This window comes from Anolis sagrei, chromosome Y (genome assembly GCF_037176765.1).
Source record: "Anolis sagrei isolate rAnoSag1 chromosome Y, rAnoSag1.mat, whole genome shotgun sequence".
In the NCBI taxonomy this organism is placed as follows: Eukaryota; Metazoa; Chordata; class Lepidosauria; order Squamata; family Dactyloidae; genus Anolis; species Anolis sagrei.
In genome coordinates, this window is record NC_090035.1 from 11,055,127 (window position 1) to 11,075,577 (window position 20,451).

Genomic DNA, 20,451 nt, shown 5'->3' on the forward strand with positions numbered 1-20,451 from the left:
ACGAGGATGCGGAACAATGGCTTCACTCTACAAGAGAGGAGATTCCATCTGAACATGAGGAAGAACTTCCTGGCTGTGTGAGCTGTTCAGCGGTGGAACTCTCTGCCCCGGAGTGTGGTGGAGGCTCCTTCTTTGGAAGCTTTTAAACAGAGGCTGGATGGCCATCTGTCAGGGGTGATTTGAATGCAATATTCCTGCTTCTTGGCAGAATGGGGTTGGACTGGATGGCCCATGAGGTCTCTTCCAACTCTTTGATTCTATGATTCTATGATATAATAGTTCCAAGACCGGGGATCAGTATACTTCCCAGCCATAGAAACCCACAGGTTCGAATACGGGGAGAGGCAGACGAGCTCCTTCTATCAACTCCAGCTCCTCATGCGGGGACATGAGAGAAGCCTCCCACAAGGATGATAAAAACATCAAATCATCCGGGCGTCCCCTGGGCAACATCCTTGCAGACGGCCAATTCTCTCACACCAGAAGCGACTTGCAGTTTCTCAAGTCGCTCCTGACACAACAAAAAAAAATCTTTGTGGGAGGCTTCTCTCATGTCCCTGCATGAGGAGCTGGAGCTGATAGAGGGAGCTCATCCGTGCTCTCCCCGGATTTGAACCTGCGACCTGTCAGTATTCAGTCCTGCTGGTACAGGGCTTTAACCCACTGTGCTTCCGTATTTGGGTGAGGAAATTGACTTCGCTGCCACATTATCTTCACGGCTGAGAGATAGCAACAAAGTCAAAGTCATTGAGTGAATTTCATGGCTGAAGAAAGGACTGAACCTTGGCTTCCATGGGCTTCATCCAGCATTCACTTTCTCTGTGCCAACACAGTTTTAGATATTTATTTATAGTGTTTATTTATTGTGTCAGAAGTGAGTTGAGGGTACAGTTAACATATATTTAAAAACACAAACGAAGTTTAAAAACTCGACAGTATACTAAATGTCCTTTGACCAGAAGCTGGCCACTTGGAGTGTCTCTGGTGTCGCTGTGAGAAGGCCCTCCATTGTGCACGTGGCAGGGCTCAGGTTGCATTGCAGTAGGTGGTCTGTGGTTTGCTCTTCTCTGCACTCGTGGTGCCAGAATGTAGCCTGTTCCGTGTCTTCCAGGTCGCCCAATGTGCCCAGGAGGGAGTTTCTCATCTGGTCTCAGCCATTGATTAAGGTGCTGGGTTTTAACCTGCCACTTTTGGACTCTTGCTTGGTGGGGTGTTCCTGCGAGTATCTCCCTCAATTTTAGGACGCTGTTTCTTGATTTAAGCCATTGGCATGCAGGCTGATAGACAAACAGAGGATGGGCTGGAGATGTCACTTCCTTGGTCCTTTCATTATTGGCTGCTACTTCCCGACAGATGTCAGGTGATGCAGTACTAAACAGTATAATAGCTAAACAGACTACACAGAGAAACCATTGAAATACACAAGCATGTGGACAATTTCAACAGAAAGGAGGAAACCATGAAAATGAACAAAATCTGGCTACCAGTATTAAAAAACTCTAAAATTGCAACAGCACAACAACAGAGATGAAGCAGGCAGGGACATCTAATTACCTCTCAACAAAGGTTTGCTCCAGGCACAGTCAGCCCATTGTATGCTAATCAAGGTGGTCAGTTGAAACATTCACACCTAGCTCCAGCAGACAAGAGTCCTTTGTCTCACCCTGGTCATTCCACAGATATATAAACCCCTTTTTCCTAGTTCCAACAGACCTCACTACCTCTGAGGATGCTTGCCATAGATGCAGGCGAAACGTCAGGAGAGAATGCCTCCAGAACATGGCCATACAGCCCGAAAAAACCTACAACAACCCAATAGCCAAACAGTTTAATTTCTCTAGTGGTGTGGGGCATAGACATCCTGTGATAGTGAGGCATGTCTCATTAAGAGCCACATCCACTGTTTTAACGTGGTGCGATGTATTTTACATTGGGCGTTCGTATTCAGCAGCAGAGTAACAAAGCTCAAGGACAGATGTCTTCGCTGTGTCTGGTTGTGATCCCCAGGTTGTGCCAGTCAGCTTTCATACGAAATTATTTGTCACACCCACTTTTTGCTTGATATGCAAGCAGTGCTTCTTATAAATCAGAGCATGGTTCGGAGTAACTCCCAGGTATTTGGGTGTGCTGCAATGCTCCAGTGGGATTCCTTCCCAGGTAATCTTCAGAGCTCGGGATGCTTGTCTGTTTTTAAGATGAAAATAACACATCTGCATTTTAGATGGATTAGAAATCAACTGGTTTTCCCTGTAATAGGCAGTAAGAGCACCTAAAGCTTCAGAGAGCTTCTGCTCAAACATTTTGAAAGCTCTTCTGCAGGTAGAATTACACTCTGGGAGTAAGCATCAATTAGGAAAGTTGTTTAAAACAAACCAAAAAGGAACCCACCTCTGCTCCAGAGACCCCATGCTCAGTCAAAGTCCATCACAATGCAACCTTTCTTTGCTTGGGAAGCAACGCCTATAAAGTACACAGTGCAAAGAAAAGAAAAGGATAAACCCAACCCTAGCATTGATTTTTTTTCCAGCCAACTTTAAACACATGAGTGTATTGTGTGTAATGGGTTCAAATCCATCCTCTTGCACCAGACTCCCCAAGTATGCCACAGGTTCAATCCATCCTCTTGCACCAAACTCCCCAAGCATGCCATAGGTTCAAATCCATCCTCGTGCACCAAACTCCCCAAGCACGCCATGGGTTCAAATCCATCCTCTTGCACCAAACTCCCCAAGCACGCCACGGGTTCAAATCCATCCTCATGCACCAAACTCTCCAAGCACGCCACGGGTTCAAATCCATCCTTTTGCACCAAACTCCTCAAGCATGCCACGGGTTCAAATCCTTCCCTTTGCACCAAACTCCCCAAGCACGCCACGGGTTCAAATCCATCCTCATGCACCAAACACCCCAAGCACTCCACGGGTTCAAATCTATCCTCTTGTACCAAAGTTCCCAAGCAACGCTACGGGTTCAAATCCATCCTTGTGCACCAAACTCCCTAAGCACGCCACGGGTTCAATCCATCCTCTTGCAATAAACTTCCTAAGCACGCCACGGGTTCAATCCATCCTCTTGCACCAAACTCCCTAAGCACGCCACGGGTTCAAATTCATCCTTGTGCACCAAACTCCCCAAGCACGTCACGGGTTCAAATTCATCCTCTTGCACCAAACTCCCCAAGCACACCACGGGTTCAAATCCATCCTTGTGCACCAAACTCCCCAAGCACGCCACGGGTTCAAATCCATCCTCTTGCACCAAACTCCCCAAGCACACCACGGGTTCAAATCCATCCTCTTGCACCAAACTTCCCAAGCATGCCAGGGGTTCAATCCATCCCCTTGCACCAAACTCCCCAAGCATGCTATGGGTTCAAATCCATCCTCTTGCACCAAACTCCCCAAGCATGCTACGAGTTCAATCCATTCTCTTGAACCAAACTCCCCAAGCACGCAATACCTGTCTGCAAAATGGGGATGATCCTAATAGTACTTGATTGTTGCAAGGATGTCCAAGATCATCTTGCACAAAGTCCTGCAAGCACTCGGAAGCACCTCATCCCTGCTATTATTGCATTGGTTAATCATATGCCACCCTGAGTCAGCCAAGGCTTGAAAAGTAGTACTAATTTTAGATTTTCAGCCGGAATATCAGTATCACTAGGCCTTTACTCAGCTGATAACACAGGAAGAAGAATCTGTAGTTGTCCCACCTTTGCTGAGCATGACTAAGTTTATTTGCTCACTTCTTCTTTACCCATCTTCTCAACAAGGAAGTTTAGTCTTCTATCACTTTAATACAGTTCATAGATGCTGCTCATTTCTCCCTGACTCTCTCATCTGTTTAGCAAACACTCTTTGGTCTTAGTTGTGTCGGAGTCTTATCGGCAAACTGATAGCTACTATATACCAGTCAGTACATCTTAGTAAAGAAAGCCTGTCTGTCCTTTTGTATACTTGCCCAGTCCCTTTGCTGCCTTATCCTCACTCTAGCTGGCAGTCTTTTAGCAGCATCAGTATTGGGAGGATGGCGACAGGGGGCTGGAGAAATACAGATTGCCGGAGTGCAAATACATGTCTGCAGCTTGGAGAGGAGTGGATCGGGGACCTAAGAACCATGTTTAAATATTGAGGAGAAGCAACCAAAATAGTCAAAAGTTTTGGGAATAATGAGGAGGGGCTTAGAAAACTGGATATTTTTAGCTTGGAGAGGGAACATGGTAATCATTGGGTTGCTGTGAGTTTTCCGGGCTGTCTGGCCATGTTCCAGAAGCATTATCTCCTGACGTTTTGGCCACATCTATGCCAGGCATCCTCAGAGGTTGTAAGATCTGTGAGGTTTCTATATCTGTGAAGCTGGATAATTTTAGCTTGGAAAAAAGACGGCTGAGAGGGAACATGGTGATAATTGGGTTGCTGTGAGTTTTCCAGGCTGTCTGGCCATGTTCCAGAAGTATTATCTCCTGATGTTTTGCCCACATCTATGGCAGGCATCCTCAGAAGTTGTAAGATCTGTGCGGTTTCTATATCTGTGAAGCTGGATAATTTTAGCTTGGAGAAAAGAAGGCTGAGAGGGAACATGGTGATCATTGGGTTGCTGTGAGTTTTCCAGGCTGTCTGGCCATGTTCCAGAAGCATTATCTCCTGACATTTCACTCACATCTATGGCAGGAATCCTCAGAGGTTGTAAGGTCTGTGACGTTTCTATATGTGTGGAATGTCCAGGGTGAGAGAAAGAACTCTTGTCTGCTTGAGGCAAGTGTCAATGTTGGAAATGTCCACCTTGATTAGCACTGAATGGCCTTGCAGCTTCAAAGCCTGGCTGGTTGCTTCCTCATGGAATCCTTTGTTGAAAGGTTTGGTCGTGTCAGGAACAACTTGAGAAACTGCAAGTTGCTTCTGGTGTGAGAGAATTGACCATCTGCAAGGACGTTGCCCAGGGGATGCCCGGATGATTTGATATTTTTTCTCATCCTTGTGGGAGGCTTCTCTCATGTCCCCGCATGAGGAGCTGAAGTCAATAGAGGGAACTCATCTGCCTCTCCCCGGATTCGAACCTGCGACCTGTCGGTCTTTAGTCCTGCTGGCACAGGGGTTTAACCCACTGCGCCACCGGGGGGCTCCTGTTGGAGGGTGTTAGCTGGCTTTGATTGATTCTTGTCTGGAATTCCCCTGTTTTGTGAGTGTTGTTCTTTATTTACTGTCCTGATTTTAGAGTTTTTAAAATACTGATAACGGCATTTTGTTCATTTTCATGGTTTCCTCCTTTCTGTTGAAATACACAAGCATGTGGACAATTTTAAGAGATTCCACCTAAGTTTAGGAAAAATGTCCTGATGCTAAGAGCAGTTCTGCAGTGGATTTTTTTTTTGTCATGTCAGGAGCGACTTGAGAAACTGCAAGTCACTTCTGGTGTGAGAGAATTGACTGTCTGCAAGGACGTTGCCCAGGGGACGCCTGGATGATTTCATGTTTTTATCATCCTTGTGGGAGGCTTCTCTCATGTCCCCACATGAGGAGCTGGAGCTGATAGAGGGAGCTCATCCACCTCTCCCCGGATTTGAACCTGCTACCTGTTGGTCTTCAGTCCTGCCGTCACAGGGGTTTAACCCCCTGCGCCACTGGGAGCTCCTTGCAGTGGAATTGACTCCCTGGGAGTCTCTTTCTCTGGAGGTGTTTAAGCAGGAGCTGGATGGCCATCTGTCAAGAAGGCTTGGATTGTTTCCTTCCTCCCTGCAGAGGGGACTGGACTGGGTGGCCCTTGGAGAGGTTTTTTCTAACTTTGGGCCTCTATGCTCTGCAAGGATGAGGTGGCCGTGAGCCATGGAGGGAGTGGAGGCAAGCGATTGCCCAACTGGAAGCTGTGTGGGTTGTGGGGCGGGTGCGGATCTGCAGGTGTGCCGACAGAAAGGAGCCACCGCACGGAGAGCAGGAAGGCGAGGTGGAGGTGTAGGAGCCAAGGAGCGAGAGAGGCAGCCATGAGCCGAGGAGGAGGAAAAGGGGGTCGTGCCAGGAGCTGCTGGAGGGCGATGGAGGAGGCAGGTGCAGAGACCCAGGTGTGTCAGAGTCGGGCACAGAGCCCACAATGACCTGGAATCGAGGCATATACTCATTGTGGAAATCGGGCAGTTAGATCGGAAATGTTTGAGGAAGTTAGTTGCTTTTAAAAGAATTCCAACTAATTACTCCAAATCCCCCTTGGCACCGTTTTACCCGAAGGCACCCTTCACTCCTTCGAGGCACCACAAATGGGATTGCTATGGAAGAGGAAGGGAACGCCTCTCCCTTTCCCCAAAACGATGGCTCTGTGCACATTTGTGTGGGTTTGCTTCATTTTTTGTTATGGTTCTCAGAAAAGCCGGGCTGATTTGAGCTAAGGCAGTCCAAACAGATCGGCGTTAATCAACGCATTTCGTTCACTAAAGGGAAATTTAAACCAGCTGCACTTATTGACGTTGGCATCCTTTTATTCAGACAGAAATCAGATATAGAGGATGGAATCCTGTTCTCCTCTGCGTATGGGATTATACAGGTTTATTGGATTTTATGATCGTTTCTGGGCCTGTTTCAGCAAAGGTGGTGCAGTTAGATCAGCTGGCCCTCCGTTTCCACGGATTCTGCATCCACAGATTGAACCGCCCACAACTTGGAAATGTTTTGAAATATTTTTCCTTGCTTTTGCAGTTAAATGTTTTCAGGTTGTGGATGGTTCAACCCGTGAATGCAAAATCGGTGAAAATGTCGTACTTATAACCCTTTAACAGAACACATTAATGAGGGAAATATTAGAATTTGGTCTAAATGTAAGACGGAATGTCAAAAATGAATGCAGATTGAAGGAGAAAATTAATTTGGATCTTTGTTGTTGTGCAATATTTCAGCTAGCATTTGAGAATGGCCAGTCCTTAGTTGGGGGCCTCCTGGTGTGTCAGCAGGTTGAACCGCTGAGGTGCTGAACTTGCTGACTGTAAACTCCATCTGTGTTCATATTTAGGCATATGGAATTTTTGTGTCAAGTTTGGTCCAGATCTATCATTGTTTGAGTCCACAGTGCTCTCTGGATGTAGGTGAACTACAATTCCGAAACTCAAGGTCAATACCCACCAAACCATTCCAGTGTGTTCTGTTGGTCATGGAAGTCCTGTGTGCTAAGTTTGGCCCCATTCCATCATTGGTGGAGTTCAGAATGCTCTTTGATTGTAAACTATAAATCCCAGCAACTACAACTCCCAAATGTCAAGGTCTATTTCCCCTCAAACTCCACCAGTGTTCACGTTTGGGCATATTGAGTACCCATGCTAAGTTTGGTCCAGATTCCTAATTGTTTGAGTCCACAGTGCTCTCTGGATGTAGGTGAACTACAACTCCCAAACTCAAGGTCAATGTCCACCAAACTTTTCCAGTTTTTTTTTTCTGTTGGTCATGGAAGTCCTGTGTGCTAAGTTTGGCCCAATTCCTTCATTGGTAGAGTTCAAAATGCTCTTTGATTGTAAACTATAAATCCCAGCAACTACAACTCCCAAATGTCAAGGTCTATTTCCCCTCAAACTCCACCAGTGTTCACGTTTGGCAATATTGAGTACCCATGCTAAGTTTGGTCCAGATTCCTAATTGTTTGAGTCCACCGTGCTCTCTGGATGTAGGTGAACTACAACTCCCAAACTCAAGGTCAATGCCCACCAAACCATTCCAGTGCGTTCTGTTGGTCATGGAAGTCCTGTGTGCTAAGTTTGGCCCCATTCCATCATTGGTGGAGTTCAGAATGCTCTTTGATTGTAAACTATAAATCTCAGCAACTACAACTCCCAAATGTCAAGGTCTATTTCCCCTCAAACTCCACCAGTGTTCACATTTGGGCATATTGAGTACACATGCTAAGTTTGGTCCAGATTCCTAATTGTTTGAGTCCACAGTGCTCTCTGGATGTAGGTGAACTACAACTCCCAAACTCAAGCTCAATGCCCACCAAACCATTCCAGTATTTTCTGTTGGTCATGGGAGTACTGTGTGCCAAGTTTGGTTCAATTCTATCGTTGGTGGCGTTCTGAATGCTCTTTGATTGTAGGTAAACTATAAATCCCAGCAACGACAATTCCCAAATGACAAAATCAATTTATTTATTTTTTAGTGGAGGACATACATTGGACTGTTAGGTGCCTTGTGTCCAAATTTGGTGTCAATTCCCCCAGTGGTTTTTGAGTTCTGATGGTAGCACGAACTAACATTACATTTTTATTTATATAGATCGGGCATCTGCAAACTTGGGCCCTCCGGGTGTTTTGGACTCCAACTCCCACAATTCCTAACAGCCTACCGGCTGTTAGGAATTGTGGGAGTTGGAGTCCAAAACACCCGGAGGGCCCAAGTTTGCAAATGTCTGATATAGATAATTGAGTTTAAAAGCTGACCAACGTAATAAGCTTTTTGAATGGGTTTTCATGTCTGTGGGTTGTGTCTTGACAAGGCTTCCTCTGTTGCATAATCGTCTAACACAGATACAGGTGTCTCTCATTTTTCCCTTTTTTGTGTCAAAGGTGATACAGGATTCTTTTACATCTGTTTTGTGAAAACCCGTTAAGCGAGTTGAACATAAATACGGACACTCTCGGTTCCTTGGCCCTTGCAAGGAAGGGGCCAAGAAATAAAAGCAAAAGAAGGGAATATTTCTTCGTTTTTTTCGAAAACTTTTGGGGAATCTGAGCTGTTTGGCACAAAATTACCCTTCGTTGGGGTGATTCCACCATAAATATAGCAAAGTACCTGAAGCAAACTCCATAACCAGCAGAAACTTACACGTGATGAGCTGGGATAAGCTTCTATTCCTTAGGATGACACAGGATTTCAGAGTCAGAACTTTAGGAGTTGTAGTTGCTGGGATTTATAGTTCACCTACTATCAAAGAGCATTCTGAACTCCACCAACAATATAATTGAACCAAACTTGGCACACAGTACTCCCATGACCAACAGAAAATACTGGAAGGGTTTCGTGGGTATTGACCATGAGTTTGGGAGTTCTAGTTCACCTACATCCAGAGAGCACTGTGGACTCAAACAATGATGGATCTGGACCAAACTTGGCACGATTACTCCATATGCCCAAATGTGAACACTGGTGGAGTTTGGGGAAATAGACCTTGGCATTTGGGAGTTGTAGTTGCTGGGGTTTATAGTTCACCTTCAGTCAAAGAGCATCCTGAACTCCACCAACAATAAATTGAACCATACTTTCCACATAGAACCCCCATGACCAACAGAAAATACTGGAGGGATTTGGGAGGAATTGACAGTGATTTAGGGGAGATGTAGTTCACCCACCTCCGGAGAGCACTATGAACCCAAACAATATTAGATCTGGACCAAATTTAGCACAAATGTTGAAATTTGAATGGTGGTGGTGTTTTTTTGGGGGGGGGGGAGAGTGGGTGGGTGGGTTGATTTTTGTCATATGGGAGTTGTAGTTGCTGGGATTTATAGTTAACTTACAATCAAAGAGCACTCTGCACCCAGCCAAGAAATGGATCTGCACCAAGTTTGGCACGCTAAGTACATGGCCAACAAAATTTGAATACTGGTGGTGTTTGGAGGGTGGGTTGATTTTTGTCATATGGGAGTTGTAGTTGCTGGGATTTATAGTTAACCTACAATCAAAGAGTACTCTGAACCCAACCCACAAATGGATCTGCACCAAGTTTGGCATGCTACTTGCATGGCCAACATGGGTGGGGTTAGGACGGGGGGCTGCTTTTGAATTCTGGGAGTTATAGTTCACCAACACTCAGAGAGAACTCTGTACCAAACTGGGAAGAGAAGAACAGGCAGAGAGATCTACAGCCTTCTCCTGCCAAAGGGGTTCTGCCAAATATGTTTTCTGATGGTCTGCTACAGCATCAAAGGTCCTCTTGTCTAGCTACTCATTGAGGCCTGGAAACTTGATGACACAAAGACTTGTGCAGTCCAGGGATGAAACCCAACAAAAACACTGTGATTTGTATTGTTTTCAAAAGGTGTGGGGTGTTGACGGATGTCTCTTGATATATCACTCAATCCAATTTGTTGGCGCATATTTTAAAACCTTGTGAAATGGGTTTTGCTTGTCACTGAGCCGGTTTGGGGAGGTGTCATTAAATGGCTTCTGAAGCCTCTGCAAATTTTTTTTGGGTATGTTTTTATTGGAAAGGAACCAGATTTCATTTTAATGGTTTGCATTGAAATCACGATCTTCTCTCTTTGGTGTTGGGTTTCCAACTCATTCCCTTAAGGATAACAGGTGCTTATGGCTCCAGTTTTGGTTTCTCCCAGGGATCAGTCCCGGGCCCGGTCCTGTTCAACATCTTTATTAATGACTTCGATGAAGGGTTGGAAGGCAGGATCATCACGTTTGCAGACAACACCAAATTGGGAGGGAGAGCCAATACTCCAGAAGACAGGAGCAGGATTCAGAAACGATCTGAACAGATTAAATTGGCCAAAACTAGAGGAGGTGTCCAGAGGAGGGCGACTAAAATGATTAAGGGTCTGGAGAACAAGCCCTATGAGGAGCGGCTTAAGGAGCTGGGCATGTTTAGCCTGAAGAAGAGAAGGCTGAGAGGAGATATGATAGCCATGGATAAATATGTGAGAGGAAGCTTGTTTTCTGCTTCCCTGGAGACTAGGACACAAAACAATGGCTTCAAACTACAAGAGAGGAGATTCCATCTGAACATGAGGAAGAACTTCCTGACTGTGAGAGCCGTTCAGCAGTGGAACTCTCTGCCCCGGAGTGTGGTGGAGGCTCCTTCTTTGGAAGCTTTTAAACAGAGGCTGGATGGCCATCTGTCAGGGGTGATTTGAATGCAATAGTCCTGCCTCTTGGCAGAATGGGGTTGGACTGGATGGCCCATGATGTCTCTTCCAACACTTTGATTCTATGTTTATTTATTTATTTATTTACGACATTTATATGCCTCCCTTCTCACCCTGAAGGGGACTCAGAGCGGCTTACAAGTCATAAGTACATACAACATACTACATAATACAGAACTAGCATAGTACTATTACATCATTCATAACACTAGTACTACATAATATTACATTATTGCTAGGGGATTCTATGACTCTGGGGTGTGGTGCTCATCTCCCTTTCTAAGCCGAAGAGCCGGCGTTGTCCATAGACATCTCCAAGGTCATGTGGCCAGCACAACTGCATGAAGCGCTGTTATATACACCTGGAATACTGTGTCCAATTCTCGGCACCGCAATTGAAGTGAGATGTTGACAAGCTGGAACATGTCCAGAGGAGGGCAACTAAAATGAGCAAGGGTCTGGAGGATAAGCCCTATGAGGAGCGGCTTAAAGAGCTGGGCATTCTTAGCTTGCAGAAGAGGAGGCTGAGACATGATGGCCATTTATAAATATATGAGGTGAAGTCATAGGGAGGAGGGAGCAAGCTTGTTTTCTGCTTCCCTGGAGACTAGGATGCAAAGAAACAATGGCTTCAAACTATAGGAAAGGAGATTCCACCTGAACATGAGGAAGAACTTCCTGACTGTGAGAGCTGTTCAGCAGTGGAACTCTCTGCCCCAGAGTGTGGTGGATGCTCCTTCTTTGTAGGCTTTAGAACAGAGGATGTTGACAAGCTGGAACGTGTCCAGAGGAGGGCAACTAAAATGAGCCAAGGGTCTGGAGGACAATCCCTATGAGGAGTGGCTTAAAGAGCTGGGCGTGTTTAGCCTGCAGAAGAGAAGGCAGAGAGGAGATATGATGGCCAGGTATAAATATGTGAGAGGAAGCCATAGGGAGCAAGCTTGTTTTCTGCTGCCCTGGAGACTAGGATGCAATGAAACAATGGCTTCAAATTACAAGAGAGGAGATTCCATCTGAACATGAGGAAGAACTTCCTGACTGTGAGAGCTGTTCAGCAGTGGAACTCTCTGCCCCAGAGTGTGGTGGATGCTCCTTCTTTGTAGGCTTTTGAACAGACGCTGGGGGTGCTTTGAATGCAATTTTCCTGCTTATTGGCAGAATGGGGTTGGACTGGATGGCCCACGAGGTCTCTTCCAACTCTAGAAGTCTATCTATATAAATAAAAATGTAATGTTCGTTTGTGGGATTAACAGAACTCAAAAACCACTGGACAAATTGACACCAAATTTGGACACAAGACACCTAACAGTCCAATTTATGTCCTTCACTCGAAACAATTGATATTGTGTTATTTGGGAGTTGTAGTTGCTGGGATTTATAGTTCACCTACAATCAAAGAGCATTCTGAACCCCACCAATGATGGAATTGAACCAAACTTGGCACACAGTTCTCCCATGACCAACTGAAAATTCTGGAAGGGTTTGGTGGGCAGTGTCCTTTGGTTTTGGAGTTGTAGTTTACCTACATCCAAAGATCACTGTGGACTCAAACAATGATGGATCTGCACCAAACTCTACACGAATACTCAGTATGCCCAAATGTGAACACTGGTGGAGTTTGGGGAAAATAGAATCTTGACATTTGGGAGTTGTAGTTGCTGGGATTTATAGTTCACCTACAATCAGAGAGCATTCTGAACCCCACCAACGATGGAATTGAACCAAACTTGGCACACAGTTCTCCCATGACCAACAGAAAATACAGGAAGGGTTTGGTGGGCAGTGTCCTTTGGTTTCGGAGTTGTAGTTCACCTACATCCAGAGATCACTGAGGACTCAAACAATGATGGAACTGAACCATACTCTACACGAATACTTAATATGCCCAAATGTGAACACTGGTGGAATTTGGGGAAAATAGAATCTTGACATTTGGGAGATGTAGTTGCTGGGATTTATATTTCACCTACAATCAAAGAGCATTCTGAACCCCACCAACGTTGGAAGTGAACCAAACTTGGCACACAGTTCTCCCATGACCAACTGAAAATACTGGAAGGGTTTGGTGGGCAGTGTCCTTTGGTTTTGGAGTTGTAGTTCACCTACATCCAGAGATCACTGAGGACTCAAACAATGATGGAACTGAACCATACTCTACACGAATACTTAATATGCCCAAATGTGAACACTGGTGGAATTTGGGGAAAATAGAATCTTGACATTTGGGAGATGTAGTTGCTGGGATTTATAGTTCACCTACAATCAAGGAGCATTCTGAACCCCACCAACGATGGAATTGAACCAAACTTGGCACACAGTTCTCCCATGACCAATTGAAAATACAGGAAGGCTTTGGTGGGCAGTGTCCTTTGGTTTTGGAGTTGTAGTTCCCTTACATCCAGAGATCACTGTGGACTCAAACAATGACAGATGTGGACCAAACTCTACACGAATTCTCAATATGCCCAAATGTGAACACTGGTGGGGTTTGGGGAAAATAGAATCTTGACATTTGGGAGTTGTAGTTGCTGGGATTTGTAGTTCCCCTACAATCAAAGAGCATTCTGAACCCCACCAACGATGGAATTGAACCAAACTTGGGACAGAGTTCTCCCATGACCAACAGAAAATACAGGAAGGGTTTGGTGGGCAGTGTCCTTTGGTTTTGGAGTTGTAGTTCATCTACATCCAGAGATGTAGATGGACCTGAACCAAACTCTACACGAATACTCAATATGCCCAAATGTGAACTCTGGTGGGGTTTGGGGAAAATAGAATATTGACATTTAGGAGTTGTAGTTGCTGGGATTTGTAGTTCACCTACAATCAGAGAGCATTCTGAACCCCACCAATGATAGAATTGGGCTAAACCTCCCACACAGAATGGGAAAACAGGGTGGGTCACAGCAACGCGTGGCAGGGTACGGCTAGTGATTCTATATTTTAATCTCCTCTTTGCTTCTCCTTTTCAGGCCAAACCGATTTATGGCGGATGGCTTTTGCTGGCTCCGGAAGGCACCGATTTTGACAACCCTGTGCATCGTTCGCGGGTAAGGAATAGGAGATAATGGGGCATGCGCCAAAGTCCAATAGGAAGCCCAAGCAGAGCGCTGAACGCTGAATTGGGCTGTCTTGAAGTTTCGTTGACTTTCTTGCCGGGCCTGAGAAAAATCTCAGAAATGGTTCACGGGTGCCAAACGGGCGGAACAGAATGCGGAATAAATTATGCAAATCCAGAATAAATTATGCAAATCCAGAATAAATTATGCAAAGAAGATGTAAAAATAGATGTCATTGATGAGTTCTGCATAAATTGAGTAGAGTCTGGAATTCATGCAGGTCTTCGCAGGGTGCATTTATATGAGGCGTGGGCAAACTTGGGCTCTGCAGGTGTTTTGGACTCCAACTCCCACCATTCCTAACAGCCTCAGGCCCTTTCCTTTTCCCCCTCAGCCGCTTAGCGGCTGAGGGGGAAAAGGAAAGGGCCTGAGGCTGTTAGGAATGGTGGGAGTTGGAGTCCAAAACACCTGCAGAGCCCAAGTTTGCCCACATCTGATCGATACGCTGCAGAATGAATGCAGTTCGGCACCGCTTTTGGAAGTTCTGGTTCGGTGAGGCTGCAACACTCTTTGGCAGACTTTCCAAAAGACTTTCCAAAACTACAACTCCCAGGATTGAGTTGAAACAAACTGCATTGCAATGCAGATGCACCCAAAAAGACAGCAATGGAAGTAAATATGCAACCAGCTAGGTATTTAATACATTTCTACAATGCGATATGTATTGTATATACTCGAGTATAAGCCGAAGGTGGGAAATGCAGCAGCTATGGGTGAATTTGAAAATAAAAATAGATACGACTAAAATTACATTAATTGAGGCATCCATAGGTTAAATGCATTTGAATATTTGCATCAAACTGTAATTTAAGATAAGACTGTCCAATTCTGATCAAACCATTATGCTAAACTTCAATGTAAATGCTCTTACATATCCTTCCAATAATAATAGAGTAAAATAATAAATGTAATAATAACAGTAATAAATAGAGAAAAATAATAAAAGTAATAATAGATTAATATAACAAATGTAATAATAATAGAGTAAAATAATACATGTAATAGAGTAAACTAATAAATGTAATAATAATGAATAGAGAAAAATAATAAATGCAATAATAACAGTAATAAATAGAGAAAAATAATAAAAGTAATAATAATAGATTAAAATAATAAATGTAATAATAGTGAATAGAGAAAAATAATAAATGTAATAATAACAGTAATCAATAGAGAAAAGTAATAAAAGTAATAATAATAGATTAAAATAATAAATGTAATAATAATGAATAGAGAAAAATAATAAATGTAATAATAATGAATAGAAAATAATAATAAATGTAATAATAGTAATAAATAGAGAAAAATAAGAAAAGTAATAATAGATTAAAATAATAATCGAGTAAAATAATACATGTAATAGAGTAAAATAATAAATGTAATAATGATGAATAGAGAAAAATAATAAATGTAATAATAACAGTAATAAATAGAGAAAAATAATAATAGATTAAAATAATAAATATAATAATAATAGAGTAAAATAATAAATGTAATAATAATGAATAGAGAAAAATAATAAATGCAATAATAACAGTAATAAATAGAGAAAAATAATAATAGATTAAAATAATAAATATAATAAAAATAGAGTAAAATAATAAATGTAATAATAATAGAGTAAAACAATAAATGTAATAATAATGAAGAGAGAAAAATAATAAATGCAATAATAACAGTAATAAATAGAGAATAATAATAGATTAAAATAATAAATATAATAATAACAGAGTAAAATAATACATGTAATAGAGTAAAATAATAACTGTAATAATAATAGAGTAAAACAATAAATGTAATAAAATAATAGATGTAATAATAATGAATAGAGAAAAATAATAAATGCAATAATAACAGTAATAAATAGAGAAAATAATAATAGAGTAAAATAATACATGTAATAGAGTAAAATAATAAATATAATAATAATAGAGTAAAACAATAAATGTAATAAAATAATAAATGTAATAATAATGAATAGAGAAAAATAATAAATGCAATAATAACAGTAATAAATAGAGAAAAATAATAATAGATTAAAATAATAAATATAATAATAACAGTAAAATAATACATGTAATAGAGTAAAATAATAAATGTAATAATAATAGAGTAAAACAATAAATGTAATAAAATAATAATAAATGTAATAATAAGGAATAGAGAAAAATAATAAATGCAATAATAACAGTAATAAATAGAGAAAAATAATAAAAGTAATAAATAATAAATTATTTATATTAAAATAATAACAATAATAATAATAGAGTAAAATAATACATGTAATAGAGTAAAATAATAAATGTAATAAAATAATAACATAAAATAATGGAAATGTAATAATAATAATAAATAGAGTAAAATAATAAATATAATAATAAATAGTAAAATAATAAATGTAGTAAAATCATAATAACTTAAAGGAAATGTAATAATAAATAGAGAAAAATAATGTAATAAAATCATATTAGAGTAAAATAATGGAAATGTAATAATAATAATTGTAAATAAAATAATTGATGTAATAAATAATAAATGGAGTAAAATAATAAATAGAGTAAAATAATAAATATAATAATAAATAGTAAAACGATAAATGTAGTAAAATAATAATAGAGTAAATTTAAAGTAAACGTAATAATAATAAATAGAGAAAAATAATAAATGTAATAAAAATAATATTGGAGTAAAATAATGGAAATGTAATAATAATAATTGTAAATAGAGTAAAATAATGGATGTAATATATAATAATAAATGGAGTAAAATAATAAATAGAGTAAAATAATAAATATAATAATAATTTAATCACCTCTCAACAAAAGATTCCCCCAGGCACTGCCAGGCCATCAAATGCTAATCAAGGTGGTCAGTTGAAACATTCACACCTAGCTCCAACAGACAAGAGTCCTTTGTCCCACCCTGGTCATTCCACAGATATATAAATCCTTTTTACTAGTTCCAACAGACCTCACTACCTCTGAGGATGCTTGCCAAAGATGGAGGCGAAACGTCAGGAGAGAATGCCTCTAGACCATGGCCGTATAGCCCGAAAAAACCTACAACAACCCAATATAATAATAAATAGTAAAACAATAAATGTAGTAAAAATAATAATACAGTAAATTAAGGGAAATGTAATAATAATAAATAGAGAAAAATAATAAAAGTAATAAAAATAATATTGGAGTAAAATAATGGAAATGTAATAATAATAATTGTAAATAGAGTAAAATAATGAATAGAGTAAAATAATAAATAGAGTAACATATTTAATATATAATAAATAGTAAAACAATAAATGTAGTAAAATAATAATAGAGTTAATTTAAAGGAAATGTAATAATAATAAATAGAGAAAAATAGTAAATGTAATAAAATAATATTAGAGTAAAATAATGGAAATGTAATAATAATAATTGTAAATAGAGTAAAATAATGGATGTAATATATAATAATAAATGGAGTAAAATAATAAATAGAGTTAAATAATGGAAATGAAATAATAATAGTGAAATAATGTAATAATAATAGAAATAATAACAGTAAAATAATGGAAATGTAAGAATAATAATAACAAATAGAGTAAAATAATAAATGCAATAAAATAATAATAACAGAGTAAAATAATAAATAACCTTGACTTGAGGATAAACCAAGGGGGGATTTTTCAGCCTAAAAAGGGGGACTGAAAAACTTTGCTTATACATGAGTTATATACGGTAAGCATGAAATCATGTATTTGCCAATCTGAATGTGTAGATCTTTGAGAGAGAAAATTTCTTTTTGTCTACTCTTGGTGAACTAGAAGTTTTGAGATAGAGAGAGATTGTGAATGTTTTCTTTCAAAGTAATCCATCAGGCTAATTGATGAGGCTTTTTTTTTCATTTGCGAGTTTGAAACTTGATCACTGAAACACCCAGCTGCATTACTTTGCTGTTTTCTCATTACAATCATTTGCCGAAGTTTTAGGCGATTAGCTCATTGCATTGATTAATTAACGAGGAAATTAAAAGCCAGAGCCGTGTGCGGTCAGCAAATTAGATTAGGATTCTTGCATTAGTGCGATCGCATTCCCAAGCTCTGATCAGTCTGGTGTGCGCAGCTTCCCGCTCGAAGCATCTGTTTCCTGCACCTGCTTTTCTCCAAGTGGGACAATGCAATCGAATGGTGAGAGTTGTAGTTGACCTTGCCAGACTACAACCCCTAGGATTGCATTGCATTGGGCCATGGCAGTTCAAGTGGAGCCAAACTACATTCTCAATTTTTGGTTCCCCAGGAGTTTTTGTTGGGCGAGTGGGCTTAATAACAAAAGACCCGTCTCAGAAATACACAACAGAGTAATTTAGCAGCAGCAGCGTAAATCAAAGTGTAAATCGAAGTGATAAAACACACAATCCAATGTTATGTCTGTGTTAGGGTTCCATAACACAAATAAACAAATACATAATAGCTTTACATGCAGCAGACTTAGAATCATAGAATCAAAGAGTTAGAAGAGACCTCATGGGCCATCCAGTCCAACCCCATTCTGCCAAGAAGCAGGAATATTGCATTCAAATCACCCCTGACAGATGGCCATCCAGCCTCTGTTTAAAAGCTTCCAAAGAAGGAGCCTCCAACACACTCCGGGGCAGAGAGTTCCACTGCTGAACGGCTCTCACAGTCAGGAAGTTCTTCCTCATGTTCAGATGGAATCTCCTCTCTTGTAGTTTGAAGCCATTGTTCCATTGCGTCCTAGTCTCCAGGGAAGCAGAAAACAAGCTTGCTCCCTCCTCCCTGTGGCTTCCTCTCACATATTTATACATGGCTATCATATCTCCTCTCAGCCTTCTCTTCTTCAGGCTAAACATGCCCAGCTCCTTAAGCCGCTCCTCATAGGGCTTGTTCTCCAGACCCTTGATCATTTTAGTCGCCCTCCTCTGGACACATTCCAGCTTGTCAATATCTCTCTTGAATTGTGGTGCCCAGAATTGGACACAATATTCCAGGTGTGGTCTAACCATAGCGGAATAGAGGGGTAGCATGACTTCCCTAGATCTAGACACTAGGCTCCTATTGATGCAGGCCAAAATCCCATTGCCTTTTTTTGCCGCCACATCACATTGTTGGCACATCGTTGTCCACGAGGACTCCAAGATCTTTTTCACATGTACTTCTCTTGAGCCAGGCATCGTCCCCCATTCTGTCTCTTTGCATTTCGTTTTTCCTGCCAAAGTGGAGTATCTTGCATTTGTCCCAGTTGAGCTTCATTTTGTTAGTTTTGGCCCATCTCTCTAATCTGTCAAGATCGTTTTGAATCCTGCTTCACACTGGAGCTTTCTCACACAAGGCTTCTCTCACACTGAGGTTTGTCTCATACTCCTCAGGATGACGGTAGCTTTAGCCCACTGACTCTAACAGGCTTCGACCTACTAACTCTTTTGTAATCAAAAATGCCCAGTTAATTTTTTAATATTTATGACATTTTTGGCCTTCAACTCCCAGAAATCGTAACAGCTGGTAAACTGGCTGGGATTTCTGGAAGATGTAGGCAAAAACACCTGGGGACCCACAGGTTGAGAACCATTGGTGTAGATCAGTGGTTCTCAACCTTCCTAATGCCGTGACCCCTTAATACCGTTCCTCATGTTGTGGTGACCCCAACCATAAGATTTCGTTGCTACTTCATAACAGTTATTTTACTACTGTTATAAATCATAATGTAAATATCCGATATGCAGGATGTATTTTCATTCACTGGAACAAATTTGGCACAAATACTCAATACGCTCAAATATGAATACTGGCGAGGTTGAGTTTGTCATTTGGGAGTTGTAGTTGCTGGGATTTATAGTTTGCCTATAATCAAAGAGCATTCTGAACTCCACCAGCGATGGAATTTAATTAGGCACACAGAACTCCCATGTCAGCAGAAAACACTGGAAGGGTTTGTTGGACATTGACCTTGAGTTTGGGAGTTGTAGTTCACCTATATTCAGAGAGCACTATGGACTTACACAATGATGGATCTAGGCCAAACTTGTCACAAATACTCAATATGCCCAAATGTGAACACTGGTGGAGTTTGGGGAAAATAGAATCTTGACATTTGGGAGTTGTAGTTGCCGGGATTTGTAGTTCACCTACAATCACAGAGCATTCTGAACCCCACCAACGATAGAATTGGGCCAAACCTCCCACACAGAACCCCTATGACCACCAAAATGGGCCACAGCATTTGGGAGTTGTAGTTGTTGGGATTTATAATTCACTACAATCAAAGTACATTCTGAACTCCACCAAGGATAGAACTGGGTCAAACTTCCCACATGGAATCCCCATGACCAACAGAAAATACTGTGTTTTCTGATTATCTTTGGTGACCCCTCTGACACCCCCTCGGGACCCCCTCAGGGGTCCCGATCCCCAGGTTGAGAAACACTGGTGTAGATGGACCCACAGACAAAGCAAATGGGAGAGGACAGGAGATCTATATCCTCACTTTA

At 41.1% G+C, this 20,451-nt stretch overlaps 1 protein-coding gene across 6 annotated transcripts in view; it reads left to right on the top strand.

The window, feature by feature from the left end:
• The window catches only part of LOC132782131 (myosin phosphatase Rho-interacting protein), a 208,197-nt gene that overhangs the window by 31,981 nt on the left and 155,765 nt on the right, over positions 1-20,451 (top strand). For all 6 annotated transcript variants that reach the window (XM_067461785.1, XM_067461784.1, XM_067461786.1 and 3 more), the window contains exon 2: positions 13,816-13,893. In XM_067461785.1, the coding sequence (XP_067317886.1) occupies positions 13,816-13,893 (78 nt within the window). The remainder of the gene's footprint in view (positions 1-13,815; positions 13,894-20,451) is intronic.